This window comes from Panthera pardus, unplaced genomic scaffold (assembly GCF_024362965.1).
Source record: "Panthera pardus isolate Hobbes unplaced genomic scaffold, ASM2436296v1 HiC_scaffold_22, whole genome shotgun sequence".
NCBI lineage: Eukaryota > Metazoa > Chordata > Mammalia > Carnivora > Felidae > Panthera > Panthera pardus.
In genome coordinates, this window is record NW_026526788.1 from 36,588,451 (window position 1) to 36,614,021 (window position 25,571).

The 25,571-nt window shown below is 42.7% G+C and overlaps 1 protein-coding gene across 34 annotated transcripts in view; it reads right to left on the minus strand.

Moving 5' to 3' along the window:
• Positions 1 to 25,571, minus strand: part of KCNMA1 (potassium calcium-activated channel subfamily M alpha 1) — a 722,982-nt gene that overhangs the window by 82,646 nt on the left and 614,765 nt on the right. For 28 of the 34 annotated variants that reach the window (XM_053909597.1, XM_053909605.1, XM_053909598.1 and 25 more), the window contains one exon: positions 9,215 to 9,308. In XM_053909597.1, coding sequence (XP_053765572.1) covers positions 9,215 to 9,308 — 94 coding nt within the window. Of the gene's footprint in view, positions 1 to 9,208; positions 9,309 to 13,774; positions 13,862 to 25,571 lie in introns of those variants that run through there. The other 6 variants (XM_053909602.1, XM_053909614.1, XM_019444701.2 and 3 more) reach the window with 2 other exon arrangements.

Here is a 25,571-nt window from a genome sequence, read left to right on the forward strand (position 1 = left end):
ACTTCTCTCTAGTCTTTAACTTGTATCCACATTTTTGGATCAATACCTATGACAACCCAGCTCAAAAGAAAAAGGAAGCCTGTGCACCAGCTAGTTAATGTATTCATCTGAACCAAGAGTCGTTCTCCAAAGGGTACATTTTGGGGGTGGATCACTGAGGGCAGGAAACCACTATTTCCTTAGTGATGATATGGCACAGTGGCTCCACATCTTGGCTTATCTACCACTTGTTACATTGTGCTTTGCCTCAATGTCTTCATCTGTAAAATGAGTGTTAATCACCATCATGACTTAATGGATTCCACTTGAGGACTCCATGAGTAAAGTCCTGTCATGCGCTTAGCATAGAACCTGACACAGAGCTTTCCTTTAAGAAGTGCTAACTACCATTATTATTATCATTCTTTATACTCTGCTAACAACCCACCCATTTCTTTGTAGCTCTTCTGAAAGGAGACAGTAAAGGTAGAGCACTTCAATAATACAAATGCAGAGTTACTACAATTATTTCTACTACTGTTGCTACTATGAGTGGCTAGCCACTGTGAGTTGAATTGTTACAAATGTTGCAGGGCTGAAATTTTTACCTACCTTTTATGATTTACTCATCAAGGTAACACTTGCATGTAATTTCTGCTGTGACTACACATTTGTGTGCCTGGGAAAGAGACTGGATAAGTAACATGGCTAACGTGGCTCAGCCAGAGAGAGGAGAGGCAAGGTTTGAACAGACAGGTCTTGACCGGAAGCCAATGCCACTTGGCCCCGTTCCACCCCCTCCCACTTACAGGAGGCAGCTGGATCTTGTTCCTTCTCCATTGCAGAGCCCTGAAGTACAGTGCCCTGAGCTGCAAAGACAGGCAGACCAGCATGGCGGGCATTCATGAAATGCACAGCTTGTGTGAATAATCAGTACGAAATTGCCCCAAGAGCCTTTGTCAGGACAACGTGCTAAGGAGAGCCTCAATAATCGATTAAGCCTGGGAAGCTTTTGCCTTGTCCCGGTATCTGAAGGCTCTGTGCAGGAATACCCTCATTTTTATAGCAACCAAGGAGCTCCAGTGAGTTAAATTTTTCATATCTATGCTTCTTGAATCTTAGCTCACACCTCCAAAGTCCACAGCTAGAAATTAAGTATGCCTGACTTCAAATAAAGAATAAAAGATCATTGTTTTGAGGGTTTGCAGAGCGAGGAATGCCACTTGCCATCAATTAATCTGAGGAAGTGAACTAAATGCCCTGCTACAGCAGAAACACAAAAAGCTTGCCTGGAAGACAAGTGCCTAAAGCAAAACCACAAATCCCTTTTCTAGCAAACCTGCTGTGAGGAAGCCGGTATTATATTTTAAAGAGCACAGTTCCCCTTCCAGGCAAATACAGCAAATCCCAGTTTTTCTGTGGCAGTGGGTTCAACACTGGCCTTCAGAAATGTACATTAAAGTATAAGTAAACAAACCAAAACACACACACACACACACACACACACACACACACACACACACACAAAAGGAGGGGGGTGAAAAAGGAAAGTTACAACATGCTCTTCGTTCTTTTTTTTAAGTAGGTTCAAGCTGGAGCCCAGCTCAGAGCTTGAACTCAGGACCCTGATATCAAGAGTTAGATGCTTAACCAACTGAGCCACCCAGGTGCCCGGTAATATGGTTTCTGAATTGTACCCTTTACTTGCTTGAGCTTTGGGGCTTCATTTATCATCTCATAGAGGCTCTCTCGTCATTCCACGCATCCCATGTAGGCTGAGGCCCCACCCTGCAGTGGTCTCCCTGGGAGATCAGAGGCTGGATAAAACGTGAGAGAATTTTTCAGCCCTCTGCAGGCTTCTTGTCCCGGTGGCAAAAACTAATTCTGTGGGGTGGATCTATCAATGTCAAGTGCCATTGTGGATCTGTTGGGAAATTTTTGAGGCCTCACAGTTTGTCTCATATGTTCCCCCTGAAGCTTCCCTCCTCCATAACCAGAGACAGTTGTTTTCCCTTCCTAGGAGTTCCTATAGAAGTGAGAGATGCTCCTTCAGAGATAATAATTTGCATTTTTGTCTCATCCATTAGATAAGGAGCTTCCTGAGGGCAAGGAACTCCTATTTTACTCTTTAGCAAATTTCCAGAACCCAGCAGAGGACACAGCAGATGCTTAATAAACAACCAACCAACAAGAGGAACTGATGAATGATCTCTAGTCTGACTCTAATTCCTTGACTCTTAAGCCAGTCAATGCAAACTCACCAGAACTTTTAGGGAGACCAGAAAATGTGCCCAGTGACAGTTTACTCACCTTTGATATCTTGAGACAGTTTGCTGTGGGAACAACCAAGGCTCTTGCACTGTTTTTCGCTTTTCAAGGACTATATTTGAAACAGGGCATCTTGATCTAAAGGGAGACTCTGAAAACGGGACTTTAACTGGCCCCGCTGTCTGGAGTGTTCCTGGATCCAGATGCTGTAGCTGATCAGCAGGGAGGACTCATGTTTGATCGCCAGTGGTGGTCAAGACAGGTGTTCTGAACGAAGCAACTATTCAGTGCTCCACTGTCAAGTCTGAACACTTCTGTAAGGAGAGCCCCTATGACATCAGGTTTCTTTCACTGTTCTGACTTACGGAGGCAGTGGTTCTCATACCAGCTGCATCAGCATCACCTGAGAGCTGGAGAGAAATGCAAATTCTCAAGCCCAGCCAGACCTACTGAATCAAGCTGTTTTACCAAGATGCTGTAGATGATTCTGATGCATGCCTAAGTTTGAGAACCATTGCTATAAAGTGTTGCCCAGATGGAGAAACTATATGGTTTGAGTCAGTCCTACCAGAGATAGCAACTGTTTGCAGCATACCGACTAAAAGGCTATGGTTCTATCCAGCAAGGCCAGGGACAGAGCAATGCAAGCAAAGTGTCTAGGTGCGGAATTTAAGGAGGCACTTCATATGGCTCACCCTAGTCCTGGACCTCTTATCTACATGGATAATTACAGGACTGATGACAAAAACACATCCAGGTTGCCCACCCTGCCTCTCTGTGACTCTCTGGAACCTGAACTGTTGTGTCACTTGATGGGGTTCCCAACATGGATGCCACACTCATATTCTCTCTGTTGTTGACTTCCACTCCCATGAGCTAATCAGCGAATAAGCAAACAGAAAAAGGCAAATGAAATATTAGTTCTTGTGAAGTACGCTTAAAAGTCAGTTTTCTAGTCTCCTTTCTTTTCATTTTTTCTGCCACTCCACGAAAGAAACAAGGCAGTTAGTAACTAAGTCCTGTTCAAGAACGACAGGCCATGCAAGTGAGTGTCTGACTGTGCTGAAGAGTGTCTCAGGCAGACCTCCTCAAAAGGGCTCATAGCTGGGTGTTCAGCACCATAAATAATCTGCCTCATTCTGGGGTGTATTTCATTTCTGGGTGGATACTATTTCCTGCTATGTTGCAAGGACACTGACTTTTGGCTCCTACCTTGGCTCATTCTTCAACACTGCCCCCGCCCTCCTGTGTAATGAGCATCTCTCCTGAGACACAGCTGTCCCCAATTCCCCCCCACCCACCCAACCCCCATCCCCCACTAGATGGCCATCTCTGGAGCCACCTTGACAAAACCAGGCTCTTCAGGCCAGGCTCTAGCCACTCTGTCAAAACTAAAGTCCCTTTCAACTTCTCTGTATCTATCTACATACATCTTTTTCCCTGCCTAACAAGTAAACAGTCAAGAGCTACTGCCACCTGATACGTCATCTCTTGGTAGGCAGCCACCACTCTAAAAGCAAGAAGGAAATTACTGCCTTTGTGTCTGGGAGACAACCTGGGAGGACTGACAGATTCTTCCGTCCTAGAGGAGAGCATGCACGATGCTCTCGAAACGAGAGGTTGGGATAATAACCCTCTGCTGCACATGCAACTTGTCCAGAGACCTGTGTCAAATCCACCCAAGCCCTGGTATGATGAGCCCCACTATTTCTTTCTTCTCCAGTCCTGTGAGGGCCTGTCACTTGCTATTTGTGCATTTAGAGGTGAATTTACTTGGCTAAGCTGTCCCTGCCTTCCTTCTTCATTCTGCCAGTTGCAAAGAACAGCAAGAGTGGCATTCTGTCCCCAACTTGGACTGGGCTCAGGAAATTTTGCCATTTGCTATTACGAGAACCTCTCAAGTTGGCAGTCCTCACCAAAGACCCTATAAAAGGTATGAGGTGAAAGAGAGAAATGGGCCTTAACAAGCAGATGAGTTTATTTCAGTTGATGATCAGTAAATGCCCAAGAAGATAATCTGTTTTCCTCAAATCATATTTCCCCTCCTATTCAGCAAACTGATCTCTAATATTTTCTAGGTCTCTGGACATGAACTCCCCTCACCTGTTCAATTCCTCTGTTTTCAGTATTGCCAGTGATCCTTGCTAGCCTGGCTGTGGGCCATCTCTTCGGTAAATTGTCTATCCAACACATCCTACATGAATCGTCATGGCTCATGGCCCCTCTATCTTACTCCTCCAAGTTTCCTAGGTCCTGGAGAAGCAGGTGTAACATCAACTGATGTCAGGAATGCTGTGTGTCCTTCTTGGGAAGAGTGGGGCCCACTTCTGCTCCACTATTCTATAGGAGACCCTGAGTGGTGTGGCACCCAAAGGACCTTGGCAGAGGCTGGGGCTGGCTGGGCCTTCCCTTCACACCTCTCTATTTCTGTAACGTGTGTCTTCACAAGGCTGCCCTGATGGAGAGTCCTAAACATCTCCTGACAATGTCACCAGTGATCCTCCCAAAACACTGCCTCCTCAAGAACTTGCAAAGGTTTCCCAATGCCTATGACAGACAAAGGCTTACATAAGTAGGTGCAAGAATACTCTCATACTTCCAGCTCCAGTTATGTCACCCCAGGGACCCCTTGCTCCAACCACACCAAGCCTCTTACAATGGCCCGAGCATTCTCCTTATTTCCTCCATTGGACAGAACAGTGAAAGAGTTCATAATATGGGCTTAGAAGCTAAACCACCTGGGTTCAATCTTCCTAATTAGGTAAGACTCACCAGATTCACTAGACTTTACATCTCAGTTACTCAGCTTCTGCATGGGTAAAATGGGGGAAAGTATAATTCTTACTCATGGAGTTATAGTTAGGACTCAGTGTGCTCAAAGGCATAACACTCTGGGAATGGTGATCCCTGGCATCCAGTACAATGAACAAGGGTAGGTATTGGTATTACTAGAGAACTCTCCTCATCAGTCAGGGGTAGATTTAATAAACCTTCCTTCACAAACCAGCCTCAGCCTCCCAAACTAGGGGTAATGACATCTCTCTCTGTTCTCACGGCCTCTGCTAGTACATCTCCAAGCTCCTTCTACTCTATTTTGCCATACACGCTTGTCTGTCTCCTACATTAAACTGTGATCATTTTGAAGACAGAGACCTACTCTAACCCGTCTTACTTTTCACTCCTCAAAGACATTCTAGGCCTTGAATACAGTAGACTTCGATAAACATTTGCTGGGTGAGAATTAATCTGAGGAAAGGAACAGAAACAGCTGAAATGCACAGCATTTTTGGGTCCCATTTGAGAATATGGTGCGAGAGCCCAGACGTTTACTCTGTACTGCCTACCCAATGGAGAAATATTCCTAGGATCCAACAGAATTTGTGAATACAACTACGTGAAGGTGCCTGTGGAAAGAACTGAATATGATTGTAAGCTGGGCAGGGATTGAAGCAGTCCATGAATCTGCTTCAGTTGTAGTCAAAGTGGTGCCCAGTGTCCTTTTTCTTCCCCCCTAGAGAGTCTTTCTAGAGAGCTTTCATTTGATGTTCTGTGGGGTCTGTGAGACCCCCAAATTAAGAACACTTGACTTAGTTATCTAGAGACAATATGCTTGCCCTCTACGGCCTTGCAATGGAAGGGAAACACAGCCCTCCTCCCAAGGCACAGACTCAGTAGCAGAGACAAGTGGACAATGAGTGCTTGTTGATTTTAAAGGGAAACTAGGAGAAACTCCTTAAATCATTCCATGTTAAGAGACCAACAAGGAACGCGAATAACAAGAATCTGGGAAACTCCATGGCCCGCTCCTCCTTTGGGGGATGGGAAGCCAAAGGTTATCTGTCATGACACAGGAATGCCTGGCTTGGAGCACAGACGGTTGCCATTTGGTTCAGTCTGGCTGCGAGAGTTGTTGTCTGTCACAGTGACTAAAAAACATAGTGCATCAGGATCCAGACACACAAAACGAAGCTGTTCACCTAATGACTGTGCCGAGAGTTAAGTGACACTGAAAAACCAGGGTATGTCTGATACCAGAACAAAGGGGAGACAAAGACCATCAGTGCAGAGTCCCGGCAGCATTTCATGCTGGCGGATGGTTTGCAAGAAACCCTCGCGCAGAGCCTGTTTTATTTGCAGAAGCCACAGTGGTAAATTAAAGCCCATCCTAGCCCATTCTGGGCTCTCCGGTTTCTCTTGGAGCTGTTCCTATCACTGCCCATAGGCCACTAAAACCTTTCCACGTTCAGAATGATTGATTCCGCTCAAACAAGCAAGCCGCAAACTCATGTCGAAAAACTCACTTCAAATAAGTCATTAGCTTCCTTTATGGATTTTTCAGGTCATGAGGAATAGGACCTAGGAGCCCTATCTTCTGCAGAGGAGAAAGGGAGTATGTGAAGAGGTGGGACGACCTGGAGAAGCCACCAGATGCTGCATGAGCCCCTCTCTCTTTTCAGTCAACAAGAGATGTATAACAGAAACAGGTCCTGGCAACCTCACTGTCAGGGCCAGGTATTCCAACCAAACGAAACTGCACATGCTGGAAGTGAAGGGAAAACGACGGCTCAGCACCCTGTCTTTGTCTCCAGAGCACTTGGGACACAGAAAGTCATGGCAAGGAAGGAGTGTCTGAGACTTTCTGACTCCTCATGGGACAGGCTGTTTCAGCTGAGCCGCAAGTGAGACTGCGGTGGGCAGGTGGGTACAGAAGTAGCTGTGGCCGTTGCGGTAGCCCAAAGGCACCAATACCAGAAACCCAAGTTCCGTAGCTTGGCAAGCTTCGGCTCACCGCCTGACCCACGTTTAGCAATTCTGATGTACCACGGAGCAGACAGCTCCAGCCCGGGATGACTGCTCCCTCAGTCCCTCTCCAACAGGCAATGAAAGCAAGACCCACTTTGAAAATTCTCCCCCATCATGCAAACTGACATAGGCATGCTTTTCAAAAACCCACAGCCAATCTGTTGATCATTACTTATTTACAAAGGCCTTCGGGCAGAAAGTCCTGTAAAAACCATACTTGATACGGTATACACTAGCTTTTTCTGCTTGTGGAAAAAAAGTCCCCCCAAGGCTACCTCAAACCATCACTTTCTATTGCACATAAAATGTAGCGTGTAACACTAAAGTATTTAATATATATGGTATAATATATCTACAGGAAAGGCATTTGTGTAGAAGTATGTTACCCTGGATTTGGTAATTTGATGTTTTGCTGAAGGCTACGACTTAAAAAAGCTTCCACCTCGTACAGAAGACCTGTCATCTTGGTACCCAAGAGCCAACAGAATAAAGAAGTACCCTTAAGCAGCAAAACTTTGACACAGCTTTGAAGCATATGAAAACAGTATAACGCCTCAGAATTATTATTACTCAAGATCAAAGAAATGAGCCATACTTTACATAGCAAACAGGGACAGGGAATTTGGCTCCAAAGGTTTCAGATTTTTCAGACTTCTCTTTATTTATTTATTTGCTTCTCTAAATTTAGGCAAAAGAAAGCGCCTGGCCTTTTCTCTACTTTAAATGGATAAAACTATTAGCATTAGATAAGGCGATTACCTAAAGGTGAGTAAATAGGAAATGAATGGTAGCATGACAACTGGCATCGTAAAAATGAGAAGCTTGGCAGTTGGTGCATTTCATTGCTCCTCATAAAGTGTAAACAAGCATGTAAATCAGCAACACCCCAGCAAGATTGAGCGAATGGGCAGGCAGAGGACTGGTAAGGAAACATTTAACAGGAAGAGATGATCATAACGGAAAAGGACATGGGGCCAGGGGCTTCCTCCATGGGAACCTGTGCCCTGGACCGCATGGAGGACTGCCCCGTCTGTGTCCCAGAAGGGTGGCCGTGGAAGGCCAGGAAGATGCGAGTGAATGGAGGGAGGGAAAAGTAGGGGGAAGTGGCCATAATTGTATTTCAGTAATCAAAGGGAGGGGAGCAGCCAATGGCAATGAAAAGAAGAAAGAAACATCAAGATGGCAGGTATTTCCAAGGCAGTTATCATTCAGGGGTCACTCTTGTTTCATCACTGGGGTGCTGGAGAGTTAGGATGTTGGAGGAAATAAGCACAGGATTGGCAGATGAGTCGAAGACAATCTGGGGAAATGAAAGATGAAGAGGCCCGGAAGAGAAACCTGCAGAAGTCTGTCAAAATCTGGTTTCATTTGCCATTTCTGAGAGGAAGCCATAGTCAAGACAGAAAGAAGGATGGGAAGGAAGGAAGGGGGGAAGAGGGAGGAAAGAGAGGAAGTGAGGAAGGAAGGAAGGAAGGAAGGAAGGAAGGAAGGAAGGAAGGAAGGGAGGGAGGAAGGAAGGAAGGAAGGAAGACAGAAAGAGTACACACACGCCGTATTTCATAATTAATACTGCTTTTAGCCTGAGCAGAACTGGATTACTTTTGAACTTTGCTTTGGCAAGTCCACAGATTATTAGACTTTTTTATCAGTCAAAATCAATTAACAGAAATTTGATTTCAATCGACAGGATAAAAGGAAGGTAATCTTCAGGTTCATTTTTGATTGTGATGATACATCTCACATATGGCCTTAAGTACAGAAAACAGTCCTCGGAGGGACTCCAGCAGAAAGAGACTTGCCGGAGGCAAACTAACCACATGAGTTCCTCTGATTGGTTGCCGCCGTCATTAGTGCCACTGCTGTTTAGGAACTACACATAGACAGGACATGGTGACAGCTAAGACTTTAAAGCCTATGTATTTTTCAAACAGCTTTTCAAACTGTTTTTCATGACAGAATTTTTTCAGCTCTATCATTAACTGCTGACAAGCTGACAGAATAAATACTCCAGCCTTTAAGAAGCCACCTAACGATTGGTCCCCTCCCCCGCCTCGTGCTTGCTGGGGAGGGGCGGCTCCAGGCCTGGGCAAGGCGGGGAGGGGGCCGGGAGAGGAGGAGAAGGCGCTCAAGGGGGACCCGCATGGCCCATGGCCCCTCTTCTTACCTCATCAGCTTGGGTGAGGAGCTTGGTGAGTTCCGCATGCCTCCGTTCCGTTGCTTTTTTTTGGGGGACAGTGTTGATGGCGGCTCATCTTCAACTGGAAATATAGGCAGCTCATGAGATTATGAACAGTTTGAGGGCAGACCGTGAAATACAGGCAAGCTATCAAAGGACACACACTCACGGCTCAGTCACTCACTAGGAATTCATGGCTGTCTTTTAGGACCCAGTGACAAAGACCAAATGCATTAGTCAAAGAGGCCGGCTTCGAAAAGGTGAAACCATCACCCCTTAACTCTCCAGCCTTTGAACATGCACTTTAAACAGACTAAACCAGTTTGTAAAAGCCCTACCATAAGAAAGGAAAGAACGTATGATTTATCTGTATATAAAATATATTACATATATGGGAACACTCAATCATTTTTCTTAGTTAATTTTAGTTACTTTGTTGAGTAATCGAATGGGTTTCCTCATAAGCAAAATCAGAAATAAAGTTGTATGGGAAATAGCAGCATAGTAGCCGCCAACCAGCTGATTCTACAAATAAACCAATGTAGCTGGTGCCTAATCCCTGCACGCCAGACGAAGAGCCTTGGAGAGAGGCAAGGATTTGAGGCCTTGACAGCCAATGTTTCAATCAGTCAGGGCTGGGAACACTGATGCATGCTGGCTCAAGGATCCATAGCCCATCTCGGCTCTTGTCCCCGTACCTCCCTAGAGGGAGAGCATGTGGGGTTGTGCACAGAGGATCCTTTTTTAACTCATTAAGACTGGGCTGTGAGTTTGGAGAACCAGGCCGGAGAAGAGTACCCACATGAAGGAGGAGGTTGCCATTGAATGGTATCTCGGATGATGTGGTGGGGGCAGGGAGGGAGGGCAGCATAGGGGGTTGGAAACCAAAGGCTGTTTTCCAAATGTCTAAACCACACAGATCGCTAAGCAATATGAAGGTTCGCTCACAAACAACACAGCACACTCTACTGCTTTTGCCCAAAGACACCCGCTAATAAGCTTTATAGATGTATTAGCCTGCATCATGCTTCTTTTTAAGAGAACTGCTTGATAATTAGCAGATGCGCACCCAGCCTGTCACCCAAGGGCATCAGCGGCAAAAGTCTAGCCCTCCTCTCCCCACCCCCACAATTCAGGCTAAAGCTGTAATGTCAAGAAGGAAAAATAGGATCCTTGGATTCTTAGAGTTGACTGCAACACAGACTGGGAGGAAGCACCCTTGAAACTCAGAATGCACGGCCGTTACCTTAAAGCTAAGAAGAGAAATATTAGCAGTGATGACATCAAAAGAAGCTTGACATACGTTAATGGTGTACAAGTCTTGGGTGGGGGGACAATGTCACCTCAGCTACTCGAGAATGCCCAGGAAGACCCATATCAGGACATGCATTATATGGTACTTTCCTGAAAACCCTAAATAAATTTAGTGTTACCATACATGGTTCCAAGGGATCATAATAATCCAACTATCTTCCAAACCTGCTTCAGAGTGTCCCACTTCGTAGGTTCCCCTAATCCACTGTTAGTCTGGGGTCGTCTATATTCTGGCTGACACGTGGAAAGGGAGCAAGAACGCGGTTTGAGGTGAGAGTGATTCCAGAAGGCAAGGAAGCACCTACAAATGCCCACAGCCCACTCACTCCAGCAGCTGCTCCCCCGCCCCATTCCCCCTGAGGCCCAGGCTCAGGCTGCGACCCTATCAGTCACTTAGGGCTCCAGGCAGGAACTATGTGGCTGGGAGGATATCGCATCTTATCAGAAATGAGTATCCACAGCAAATCACACAGAGACTAAACAGCACTTAAAAGATTAAAGGAAATAAATACAAGCCACATAAATGCTATTGAAAAAAATCACTTAGAGTTGATATGCATCTCTCGGCAAGCAAACAGGCACTCTGAGCTTGACCTGAATTCATCTTCCTTTCACAGGATAGGAGGCCAGGCATCCCAGGTTAATAATGGGGTAGAAAGGCAGTGAGAGAGGGAGAGAGAGAGACAGAGAGAGAGGGGGAGGAACAGGGAGACAGAGAGAGAGAGAGAGAGAGAGAGACGTGTGTGTCTAAGTATACTTTGGCGTTTTCCGCATCTAAGGATGGGGTAGAAAGTCTTGCATTGATTCCACCCATAATACAAGGTTGCTTTTTAATATGGACCGCCTACAGTTGTTGTACTGTGTTCAGGGTGACGTCGATTCGTTGAGTCACAGGACAGACTAAAATAATGTGTGCGTGTGAGTGGGTCTAGTGGGGGTGAGTGTCCTTGCTTCTCTATCACACAGGCCTCCTTAGGCTTGGAGTGACATATCCAAAAAGGTTCTTCACCTAACCTAAGCTACTATGACTTAGCTTCATTCAAGGACCCCAGATGTTACCATGGTTTTGTCCAATTTATACGCTGAGTCTATTTTAGTTAAGACCTGAACAGAAGTCACACTCATTGGCGTTTCTGTTGGATACCTCTGCTTAACTGTTGTTTCCCCATTGGCCCTGGACCTATAATAACCCACTTTGGTTAAGCGTGGGTTATCCTTGCACCTTGTCACTGTTTGTTTACCTGCAGCGATCTTCAAATGGAAGACATGTAAGTTACCCAGCTCCAGGGAGACACTTCGTTCTAGTGCTAAAATTATACCTCCTTCTACGCAAGGAAACTATTTATTTTCATTGCAACTCACAAAGATCATCCATCATAATCATGCTGCATTTAAACTGGGATTTGTTCTCTTAAATGAAACTCATGTTCAAAGGTTTCCTCCTGCACTCACAGGCGTAGAAATGCAGATCTGTTCCCTGAAGAAATGGGGTGGGGGGGGGAAATGTCTTCAGCTTAAATATATGAACGTTGGGTAATGGAGACCATTACATATGGCTTAGATCCCATGAGAGAAGTAGTGATAACTTCTTTCTCATAAGTAGGTTATAAACCATATTTAATTATTAGCCTTTCTATGGATTCTATCAATTTCTGCATATTTAAAGAAAGCAGACCTAGAAAAACTTTTAGTTAAGCTATAAAATATAATTTTCATTTCATGGCTTCTGTGACTACACGAAAGGAGTAAAAATTGAATTACAAAGGAGACTTAAATTTACTTACTTTCACGAGATACAAACGTATTGAAGTAATTGGCCAGTACCTCCTATCAATGCACATTTTCAGGCTCTTACTTAGACTGCGTTTTGGCTAATTTGGCTAATTACAATACACCTCTGTCTCCATCATTTTCACCTGCACCACACTGTGGACGATATGATCTCTGAAAGGAACCTGATTTGCCAGCTTCTTTAAAACACAAACAAGTTCAGGAATCTTACGTGGAATTTTTATAGGAGCTGAACTCCATCCAGTCTCCAAGTCCTCATAAAATTCAAGGGCTTGTTTTTGCACATCCCTAAGTATAACACTTAATGTGCTGTTGTAACTTCCCAGAGCTCACTTGTCTAATAGGCACTGAATCTAACAGTTTTACAGTTTGGGAAGACTCAGTGCTAGAAAAATGTCAGGCAAGTCTAATGAGGCTTCAGATCCCTTGGTTTGCGCTAGAGTTTAATTTAAAGTTACAATGATGTTTTAACATGTTTGCTTATACTTGACTAAAGAGGATTCATTATTTCAATGACATAACCTCCAGACAATGTTCTGGGAATTGATTTAAGATGTGGTGGTAATTCCAACAGCCTTAATGCAGAGTCGAACATCTGTAACAACATTTTACTCGACTCTTCATCGGCATTCTGTTTTCAAGCGAAAGCAAGGCAACATCTTCCAGAAACACTGGCCAGAACTCTGGGCTTATTTCAAGATGATCCTATATTTTACTGGATTTTTTTTTAAAACAGAAATCTCTTTTTTTATTGGCCTCGCCAGCTTGCAAACACTGTGTCAGGGTTACCAACGCCTCTTTGTGGGCCTTTTGAGTAAAATGGGGCCAGGATTCCACCTTTCAGCTTTCCCAAATAGCCCAGTGCTGACATGTGATGGATCTTATGCTCAGCTCCAGCCTGGGGCACATTCCTTCTTCCCTGTTTCCTCCACAGGGTTTAGGGGGATGAGGCCCTTTGACACTTAAAGGTGAATTTGTTGGCTGGAGTTAAAAAACAGTTCAAAGCAAATAAATTCGGAAATGCAATAAAAGGCAAACAACCCATAAACATGAGTCGACTGGCTATCTCCATTACGTTATGAATCACCACATCTGGAGAAACCCACATCTGCACACACTTAGCAGGTCATTAGTAATGTCATATTCACACTGGAATCACTCAGAGTGAGCGGCATGCAAAGTGGCTTGAACGCAAAGGCATCTAGCTAACAGGGCTTCCGACTAAAGTCTTGAGCAAGCTGCTAGTTTGAGGGCAGGGTCACTTTAATTGTTATTTATTGTTTTCTATGGCTTTTCTCTTTGGTCTTTTGCTGCCCAACAAGCTGAAGGCATGCTGAAACCAACAATAGTACATCTTTCTTCTTCAACTGAGCTCAGCAGGTTAAGCTAGAACACTAAGGGGTGCAGTTATTAAAATAAGGACGGGCTCCAGAACTCCTTCACCTGGCTCGGTCACAAGCCGAGAATTGTGAGTTGTGTCCTTGAACTCAAATGGGTCTTTGGGATAGCGCGATCTAGCTGCAACCTTGACTGCCAAACAATAACGAGAAAAAGAAAACGGAAATGAATCCTCTGCAAAATTTTTCATTAGGAAAGTTCCAAACAAGTTTTAACATTGAATAGAATGATTGCTTTACATGAAAAGGGAAGTTTCTTCCTCACAGCTGAACTGCAGTTTTTCTTTTTCTTTTCTTTTACCCCGATGGCTTCTTGAAATGCTTTTTGCTGGGTTTTTGTCATCAACGTCAGAAAGGATAATATGTCAGAACAATATTGTTTGTGAAATAATTTCCAAAAACCTACAGAGGACCCTTCTCCCCTATGACATAATACACAGACACCAAAAACTCAGTTTAGCCGCAAGACCAGACCCATTATTTCCTGAAGTCTGCTAGAATGCATCCTACTGACTAATCATTATATTGCAAGTTATCAATCTTCAATGTTAAAGTGTCATTTTCATCCCACACCGCAGGTTTGGTCACTTGGCCATGATTGCTGCCTAATTTGTATTAAATGCCATAGGTTTGCAACTCCTAAGAAGGAAGGATGTGTAGCATCTCTTTGTGTCATGAGTGAGAAAAAAAAAAAAAGTGGGTGTGTGTTTTCCATCTTTCAAGATACAAATCTTGTTTTACTAAAACTGAGATTCGATCAAAAAGAATGAGATCCTGCCATTTGCAACAATGTGGATTGAACTTGAGTCTATTATGTTTAGCAAAATAAGTCAGAGAAGGACAAACATCATATGATTTCACTCATATGTGGAATTTAAAAAACAAAGCAGACGAACATAGGGGAAGGGAAAGAAAACTAAGAGAAAAATAGAGAGGGAGACAAAACATAAGTTTGTTCTCTCTGAAACAGAACAAACTGAGGGTTGCTGGAGGGAAGTGGGTGGGGGATGGACTAGATGGGTGATGTGCAGTAAGGAGGGCACTTGTTAGGATGAGCACTGGGTGTTATACGTAAGTGATGAATTGCTGGGTTTTACTCCTGAAACCAATACTACACTGTATGTTGACTAACTTGAATTTAAATAAAGTTTTCTAAGAAAAGGAAAATAGGAAATTTTGCTTCTGGTATGTGTCTAATTTTGAGGATGGGGTAGAGATGGGAGAGAGACGTATAGAGGCTGGCAAAAAAGTGTTTAGCGGACTTAAAGTGTATATTTTATTTTAGTTTTTTTAATATTTATTTATTTTTGAGAGAGACAGACAGATGGTGAGCAGGGGAGGGGCAGAGAGAGAAACAGAGGCACAGAATCCAAGGCAGGCTCCAGGCTATGAGATGTCAGCACAGAGCCCAACACGGGGCTTGAACCCATGAGCTGTGAGACCTGAGCCAAAGTCGGACACTTAACTACTGAGCTACCCAGGCACCCCTTAAAGTGTGTATTTTAAATTTAAGACTGTTTACAATGAAAGTAAACATTTGGCACAGGTAAAAAATGAACTAAAATAAAACTAGGGTAAGGAGAGAGGGTAAAATTGCCAGACTAGGGATGTTAACAGTGTGCTTCCTACTTTCTGTATGTTTACCAAACTTTCTCCCCAAGAAAAATCATGTTAAGTCACAGTAATACCGTAATTTCCCAACAGGTAATTCACAATGGACAAAACTCCTAAACTGACCCAACCTCTCTCTAATATGATGGAAAGGCTTAGCCTTTCCCCAGAAAATCTGGGCTAGTTAACTCTCAAGGTCTTATAATGTGGCCACGAAAGAGCAATCCACAGAATGGCCCCTGCTTCCCGGAAGGATGTCTCCTGTCTTGTAATCATAGACTACCAGAACCCTGGCTGCCTGTCACACAAAACAGACAGGTGAGAAGGTGCAGATGCTTCCAGAAGCAATGAAGGAAAACAACAAGAACAACAAATGCCAGATAAATAATCCACACTGCAAGTTTGGTTTTATAATTGCTGTATAGGAGCACTTGACTGTTGGTTCAGGATGAATCCCATAAGTGGGAAATGTCATGTGCCCATCAGTGAGATTGAGCCACTAAGGAGGCTAGGACACAGTGAGGCAGGCATCAGAGCCAAGTTCTATGCCTAGAGGGTCATAAGCAGGTCATGAACATGGGGAAGTTATAGTGGGTGATATCCTTGGAATGAGGGCTTCTGGTCTGAAAACCTTGGGATAACATTCATTCCCCCCAGAAAACTGGTGAACATTTTGCAGTATTATTGATAAGACCAATCCATAAACCTATATTTTGAAAGATCATGGGGAATATTGATACACAGATGAAATACGAAAGGATGAAGGACACTGTCTCTCAAAAGCAACGCCAACAATAATAATATTTCCAACACATAACATATGTAATTCTCTATAATTGAACAATCACTTTATCATTTACATTATCAGGCAGGATAATTTCACAACTTCTAGTCGAGGAATAGGAAATACATTTATTTGGAAAATCTAGAGGATGTGGGTTGAAAATAACACTAACCTGTCATTATGTAAAATGAGGATGGAAAGTATCTCCAAGTGGCCCTGCAGCCCCAGCACAGGCACAGGAGCACCTGCCCCCAGGTAGGCTGAGGGGGGCAGGGAGGGGAGGTTTGTTGGAGCTTTTTCGTTTCTGGCTTTTGTAGAGCTAATAGGAGGATGGGGAGGGAGATTTTAAGGAACAATAGGTTATGTAGAAGCTAATCACAGGGTGTATTTCTGGCTCTATTCACTGCCTGGGAAACCTGAATTGTGTAAGTTTGAGTCCATCAACACAGAGTAATGAAAGAATTCAGCTCCTACATGGGAGAGAGGAAAAATACTATATAAATATACTAACAGAACCCACATGACCTGGATTGCAATGTTCTCTACGGAAACACTGCAGACCTAATGGATCCTCGAAAATCAAACAGGGTGGATTAGATGTTACCTCCCGAACCCATGTCCCCCTCCCCATCTCAAACCATAAGCCTCATGTTCTATATGCATCCTGGTAGGAGTCCAACATTCATCAAAATGCCTTGTATCTAGAATCTCAGCTCGTATATCTTCGCTAAAAACTTGACCTGCTGTAATAACCTGCCCAATGCTCTGCTCTGCTCGGCATTTGGTAGAAAATTCCTTTTGGAGATCTGGTTGCCTTTGGCTCTTTCTTTTTTTTCCTTGGAACAGATTGTTTCTATCGTCTCAAGAGCAAAGAAAAGTCTCAAACGAAGACTAGATATTAGCTTCTCAGAGATAAAACACAAAGGTAAACAATGGAATTCTAAGCGCAAATACATGACTAAAATGAGAAATGCAAGAACTTCCTTGAATTAATGCTATGGAGTTTGGAGATCGGGAAGGTAGTAAAAGATGGAAGATAACTTTTACTTTGAATCAAACTGTGAAAAAAATATACAGGAGTCCAACAAAACAGCCCCTTCTCAACTTTCCTTTCCTTCTTTCCCTATTCTTTACTCTAACACCAATGAGATGCTCATGGCTTTGAAGCCAAAGGGTGTATCTGACTCCTTTCTGTAGCCCTGGCATGTGCAGTAACTGTTGGTGGGAGACAAGTTTCAGAGTAAGGATGAGACTTGCCAAATGCCCGGCATCAAGAGCTGCTTTCTTCTTGTATTTCTCGAGTTCCAGGGTCAGCAAACTATATTCTGGAACACGTTTTTGTATAGTCCATAAGCTACAAATGTTTTTACATTTTTGAATGGTTGGGGGACAATCTATGAAGAACGATATTTTGTAACACATTAAAATGATAGGACACTCAAATTTCAATGGCTATAAATACAGTTTTGTTGGAGCATGGCCACATTCATTGACCTACTGTCTATGGCTGTTTTCACTGTACAACACAGTTGAGAAGTTGCAGTAGAGATCTAGTGGCCCGCCAAGGCTGAGATGTTTACTAGCCAGCCCTTGATAGAAAAAGTTTGCTGATCTCTGCTCTCATTACTCTTCTCACATTTTCCTAGCCGTCCGGTTTCCAAAAATGACAATGTGTTTCCCCATATGCCATGATGGCCAGACAACAAAAGGAACACACATGGAGCCCACTTCAAGTGCACAGATTTGGGGAAGTCGGGAGGGGCAGAGGTAGTTTAGTAGTTCAAAGGTCCCTGCTATCCAACCTGCTAGGGGTCTGGCAGGTCCCCTTGCATTTGGGGAAACCAGTCAGGTGAGTTTCCCATTTTCCAACTCAAGCGAAGTCAGATTCATCTACCCTGCACTTTGAGAATCCACATCGACCATGAGCAATTCCTTGAAGCTGTCAGTATGTGCTGCAAATCCACCCTGAGAGAGCCCGCACAAGACAACAGATTAACCATTAGACTAGATATGTTGAAAATATACAGCTTCAACCTTTCCCCAGCTAGCTCAGAGCGATATATAGATGATTATTTCAACCGTCAGCTGCCGCATAGATTTAAACCCCTGCACAATAACTCCTGGATTCATCTGCCCCTTGTCAAACTTGCACGGCTTTAGTTGGAGGATACATGGTGTGGCAGTTTCACTGTGAATCCAGAATGATCCAGACGGCTGCTGTCTCTTTGTTAACAGGAAGCCAAACTGATGAGTTTGTAATGCATTTCTTATCAAAGGTAGTTTCAGAAAAGAAAATGTGCCCCATCAGTTTGGTTAGAATTTCACATATAGTAGATTATGGGCTTAATCAGAACATCTCTGTTATTTTCATGAGGAAATAGATAATTCTGTATCCATCCCATTAAAATCACTTTATACTGATGAATTATGTATTTATAAATTTATAATTATCTTTGATTTTTTCCCCTCCTTTCAGGATACTTAATAAAATCATCAGCTAGATCCCAGAAAACAATGGTACTTCATAGACACAAGCATGGTAATATATTTTTTTTAAGTTAATGCCGATCTTTTTGAGCTGTGTGTCTAAAATGATCATAGTGAATAAAGGGATTGTAATTTTCAACTCGTATGTTTAACAAAGACAAAATGGACTGTAATGGAATTTATGGAGCCTGTAAAGGAACTCTTTCTCTAATATGGTTTATTATCAAATAGATTTGGATTTACTGTAGGATAAATCAGGCCCCACTGAAATGTATCTAGAGAAAATGACTATAAGGTCCTGAACACTGCTCCTGGCACATGGAAAGTGCTGCCATTTTTTTGTTGTGCTTATTCAGTATGTAAAAGCCAGCATTAAAATTGTTATCTATCCCACCTTTATTTAAAATTCTGACATTTTATTCATCATGGATTTTTTGCACTTTGATTTAAAAAAAATATTGCATGGAACTATCACTTATCTTGATTACTGAGAGTTTTAGTGCCATCTTAAATTTGGTGCCCAAGGCAAGTACCTCACTCTCTTTCCTCAAACCCTGGCCCTGCCCTGCCCATTTCTCAAGAGTGTTCTCAAGAACCTGCTGGGTCTGCCCACCCTGCCTGTCATTACAAAGACGTTATGTTAGTTAGTATCTGCATGTGTGTCTACACACTCTCTTGTTCAGAACTGGGCAAGGCAGATATAAAACCAGAGTTATTCTTTTGATCACTTCATGCTGTTTGCATGAGATTGTTAAGGAAGACCCTTGCAAGAAAGGTTTCCTTGTGGATTTACAAATTGTCAGACATCCAAAGGAGTGGAGAAAAGATCATACTGCCTCAGGAATCTGAGATTTGCCACCTGCCTGGGGTGAGAAACAGAACAGAGAGAAAGGGTCAGGTCTCTCATGGACTTAATTTCACACTTCACATCAACTTCTTCTGGTTAACACAATGTTGATTTACATTTCTACTTTGGGGTAAAAGTTTTTGTTTGCTTATATGTTTTGACTCAGATGTTACCTCCCTTCTCTTTTAGTGTTTCTTCCCCCTAAACAGCTTCAAGCAAATATGACTGGCCGAAAATGTCCATCATATTTTCATCGTACTATTTATGTTTTAAAAATTAATGTTTGCCCCAATAATTCTACTTGAAGACCAGCCTAGTGTCTAATGGTGGGTATGTGAAACTGTTTTCTAAACCATAAGATGTTATGCAGATTAGGACCATCATTATTATTAATATCACTATTATTTCTGGTTCACCCATAAACACCATATCTTCCATTGAGGTGGTTGTGACAAGAGCCACCTAGAATTCTAATATGTATTCCAGATGGTTGCACTGATACTTTCTCTGAAGCTCAGATAAAGGTAAAATGCATGGGTTTTTAGTGCAAGCTAGGTACCCTCCATGGCCCAATGAAGAATGTTCTGCCAGAACACTTTAGAAATACTGTATGTTTTTAACCTTGGGAGGTAAGGACCAGTCTGGATTGTGATTTTACGCTAAACACAGCATTTAGTATATTTCTTAAGGGCATAGTCACCTTCTAAAGATGCTCTTGAACTACAAAATCATTATCTGTACTCTACTATAATTTATCCTCAGACATATCCTGTGCAACATTTTAAAATGCTAGTGCATGGGCCCCTTTTCCGGTCAACACAGAAAACAAGATGTAGGATGCAGGAGTAGGGTTTGAAGGGATTTAGAGATATTCTGGTCTCATTCTCTTTGGGCTCAAGACTACAGTAATATGCAGACCCAGAACCAGGGCCCAGGTCTGCTGACTTCTAATCCAGACCAATTGCTGTCAGAATTCCGCTTACAAGAGTAGTATGAGGTTACAAGTTTCTAGAGTCAGGCCACATGCCTAAGTCCCACCTGTGACCCTCATTACTGTTCTGATCTCAGACAAGTTACTCAACACTGCAATGTCACAAGATCAGCTATTATCTCTGCTGGACAGAGGTGGACACCAGGATTTAGAGAGGCTATAGAGTTAAAAGAGATTATCAGGGCCACATGCTAACAGCCTGAGGACCAAATCCTGTCCCGATGTGCTCTGCCTAGCACTGCTGCTCCACGGGATTTTATGTGTAGGGCAATCTTTAAGTCTGAAGACTGTCCATAAAAATATGCATTTCTAATGTCTGTTTGAACAGCTTGCAGAAGACTGGGCTCCCATTCCAGAAGGGTAAGTGTCTCATGGGGTATGGGCTCACCAGTTAGTCAAACACCCGAGTGCTGCCTACTGTACCCCACCTACCTGGCAGGCACCCTTCTTTGACATCTCTGGCCCTGGCTCCAGTGACACTCAAGTGCACCATCCCTGCGAGAAGGATTACAAGGTATGGGAAATCCCTCTACATATGTCAACTCGTATCGGGCTGCAAGAAGAGAAAGAGCTAACACAGAGGCCTTGCAGCCACACTCTGGGGCTGAACCCAGGTATTGGCAAATAACCTAACTTCAATTTTCTCACCTGTAAAATGGGAATCCTCAGAGTACCGTCCTCACAGGGTTGTTGTGACAATGGATTGGAAATCTAAGAAGTGCTTAGAAGAGTTCCTGGCAAGGTCTGGATAAATGCTACCCTTCATTGTTATTGTGGCTTTGAGTAATCAAAGTAATTAGAGCTCTTGGCCATTGGGTCCTTCTCTGCAATGCCAACCTGCTCTCTTTTGACTTTGTTCTGCTCAGATGGGTTCATGCTCTCTCCTCTGCCCCGAGTAACTGATCTGGTATCTGAGCACTACAACAGGGTGAGATTCAACACCCCCTCCCCATCCTCTGCTTTTGTTTGACTACCACCTTTGTCCTATATTTCGCATGGCCCCAAGGAATGGCTCAGGTCAAAATAATTAGGCTATGCCAAGTGTCATAAAAACAAAAAGCCAGAAAATGTTTAAATGGGCCACAATTGGAGAAGGCTGGGACCATTCAGAGCAATAACAAATGAAAATCAGATGGAAACATGGAGAAACCCTACTGTTCCCTCTAAATTACAGGAAATTCTTGCTGATTGTGAGGGACTCTATCCCTTGGATTTCAAGTGGGAGGTCATGGGATGGAAGCATGCATGTGGGCAATGGTGCAGGTCAGAAGAATGGTGGGGCAGAGGGGCAGTGACTCTTCCACTATTCCTTCCCACAGGTCTTCTTTCCATATACCTACTCTGTCCACCCTTCAAGAAACAGGTTAGCCTGCCTCCTCCAGAAAGTCCTCCTAGGCAAGTGTAACAAGATAGAATCCCTCCTTTCTTTACAAACCCTTTGGCATTTCTCATCCCACACCCCTCTGACATCTCCTTATTTATTTTTTTCGCATTACAATTGGTTTTCCATTTCAATATATCCTATTCCCCAACTAGACGTATACACTTCTTTACTATAGTTTACAAACCTCTGAATGTCTCTTAGTCCTGGGCCCCTGGTAAGGTTCCTAATAAATAGCTCCCAGTTGCCAGAGCAGTAAGTGTTGCAGAGGGAAGAAGCACAAAGCGGAGGCCAAGTTCATCTGGGCTTGGATCAAAGGTGTGGCCTTGGAAAGACACTTCCCCTCCTGAAGGACTGGTGTTCACTAAGCACAAGGGCCTCTTCAGCTCAAATCTGCAATGGTTCTGGGCTCCATGCTCTCTTATGTCAATTGGCAGATACTACAGGAGCCAGCCATGGTCAGAAGGCCTCATAACTCTCCAGCCCCAAATAATTATCCAGCATTTCCTCCCAGACTCAATCCTAAAGCACTACAGAATCAGAAAACAGAATTCCTGCTCCAAGAAAAGTGGCCTAGCTCAGTGGCTTTCAACACTGCCTTTCAATAAAATGACCTGGAAAACTTTATAGAGCACACTTGTTTGAGTCCCACCTCACACCCTATTCAACAAAAATCGTGAGGGCAGAGGCTGAGGCTGGGCATTGCTTTTGCTTTTTCTTGTTTTAAAGATGCATAGTAGGAGAGAACCACAAGCCCAGCTGGAGAGATGATACAGCTGCAATATATATATATATATACACACACACACACACACACACACATATATGTATATATATGTATATATATGTATATATGTATATATATGTATATATATGTATATATGTATATATATGTATATATGTATATATATGTATATATATATATATATAGCTGCAACATATTATATATATATATATATATAATGAAATGTACATGAAATAATTTACATAGATTACATGAAACAACACTACAAAGGTGCTGCATGATAAGGTCGGATGAGGGCTAAAAGAAATGCCTCATACGGTAAATGCTAGAAGGCGTAGGGTAGTCAAGAAAAAAAAATAAAAGTCAGGCTTGAAACAAGGGTTGGATGTACAGAGATGTTAGCCTCGTTGAGCTACATATCCTCAGAACCAAACATGGGCCCTGGAACACTGAGGCCACCAAAGCCACCATGCTGAAGAAAGGGTGGGCAGCAGCCCAGGGTGGGAAGGGCATGCTACATGGAGGGGACAGCTTGAACAAAGGCAAGGAGATGGGAGGGCACTAAGCTAGGGAACTATAGGAAAATCCATTTGGCTAAAGCAGGCAGATCTATTTGATGGTACAGTTGGGAGCATAAGGGACAAGATAGTGTATAGCTTTAAATTCCCAAAGACAAAATTATGAATATTAGATACTAATCTGAATCCTCTGAAAGTTACTTTTCCTTCAATTTAAGTACTCAAATTCAAAGAGGGAGGCCGGTGGTTTACATCTAGGCAGAGTCTATCAAAAACCCTTCACTCAGCTTACTTTCTTTCTGCCCACTTCCAAATTATAAGGGTCCAAAAATAAGATACACACGTGTGTGCATAAAACTACACAGGAGAAAGAGGCTCCTGGCAGTGGTCCAGTTCCCTTGGAGGTCTCGTTTTTTACTCTGGAGAGTGTATCTGAGAGCAAAATAAAGTTATTTATGGCCTTGGAAAGGGGGTCCTATGAAACTCACAAGGCTGCTCCCTCAGAGCCTGGCCAGGTAAATCTGACCTTGACTCTGGGACGGTATTTCCTGTCTTTACTGGAGATGATCCTGTCCCATTTAAAAAGAACTGGAAAGAAAATTATCAGGGTTTGACTTCAACAAGAAAACTGATTACAGTCCACAGTTTGAAAAACATTTTCAACAAAACTAGTGATTTCAAGTGGATTCATTGAGAAAGAAAGGTTTCCCCCACCTCTACTCCTTGGTTTCACTTAATCAATAACACTTCAGCATTTTCTCTGTCAAAAGCATAGAAGTGAATAAAAGAAGAATGTACATTATGTTATCTGGATCCTTGACCTGCACCCCTTAGGCCAGAATGCCAAAAGAAATTTACAAACTCAAAAGAGAAAATTCTTGCGGTGCCTGGCTGGCTCAGTCGGTAGACTCTTGATCTTGGGGTCATGAGATCAGCCCCATTTTAGGGGTAGAAATTACTTAACAAAAAAAAGAGAGGGAGAAGATTCTTACTGGCAGTTCAAGATTAGTGGGTTTGAAATTTTAAATTAAAAAACAAGTCAATTACTTGCATTCAAAGTTCTTTGTAGTCTGATAGGTAGCACTTAATAATGAATAAGATGAAGACATAAATGAGTCGCCCTGGGATGTATTTTAATTCTCCCCTTCAGTAACCCCAATAAATCCATTGCCCCTCTGTAGGTCCATGTTTATACCCAAACACCCTGTATAAAAGAAATAGTGTAGGTTTAAAAAAAAAAAAAAAAAAGGAACAAAAACATAGTTTTGTCTTTAAAAAAATGAAAAATAGGCTATGTGTGGACAAAAGAACCCCCCAAAATAGCGTTCCTTATATGTTTGTTTTGCTTCATTGATGCCCAAATTAAAAGCTGATCAGCCTTTGTGCGGATAACTTTGTTTTAAAAAGACAACCCGAAAACCTCTGATCCTATATGTCAGAAATTTAGTTTTGTCCCAGTGAGAAAGCAACATTCTTTGGTTAACTTGGATTCTAAGTAATTCTTGATGAAAGGGCATCATGATAAAATTATCTCTATATAGTACATTAATCCAGTAACTAAGCCACATTTGTAAAAATGACCCACCTTAGTCTGGTGTGGAATGAAGCCTAGGGAATTAATTTGTATAAATAAGTATTAAATAAAAATGGGGACTTGCCACATAACAATAATCAGATGGTGGAGGTAATCCAGTCTTAGGGGTAAGAATCTGGCATTGAGTAGTTACCTTTTAAAAATATAATAACATTTATTTAACTAGGATTTATTCCAAATGAGCCTTAAATCAAGCAAGTTGGATTTAAAGAAATCTTAGCAATTGAGAGGTGGTGTCTTAGTGGAGGTATATCTCCTCAATAAACAAACACACAAACTCAGTTTTAGAAATTCATTTTGGAGAAATAAAGGAGTATCTGGAAAAGGCAGAAAGTATGTGGGGGGTGCGGGGGGAGTACCTAGAATACATCCAGGTAGAGGGTTTCATTTCTAGAAAAGCAGCGCCACCTGCTGGTCAATTTGCATTTCAAGCCCCTCTGTGGTTTGCTGGCCATCATCTGTCTTGCAATCTATGCATAAATATATAGCAGTATTTCTCAGCTGCTGTTATACATAAGAATTTTATTACCAGCCGGCAGATTTCTAACACACTGGTTGCAGTTTAATAATCCTCTATTACCTGAAGTATGGGTTATATAAAAACCTAGAATGTTAATTGTTGACAAACCAATTCTAATATGTAAAGCACTGTAAGTCACCCAGTAAATATCCAAATAAATCGAAAGGGATACCTCTTTTTCCTCTAACAACGTGTTATTAAACAACACAACTTGATCACTTACATAAAAATAATTTTCATGCATTTCAACGTGCTAAGAAATCAGGAAAAATGCATTATAATCTTACTAACTGAGAGCTTTTCCTTCATTTACAATTTAGAGGAAAATCTTTTTGCTGTGAATATTTTTTCCCTTTCTTTAAAAA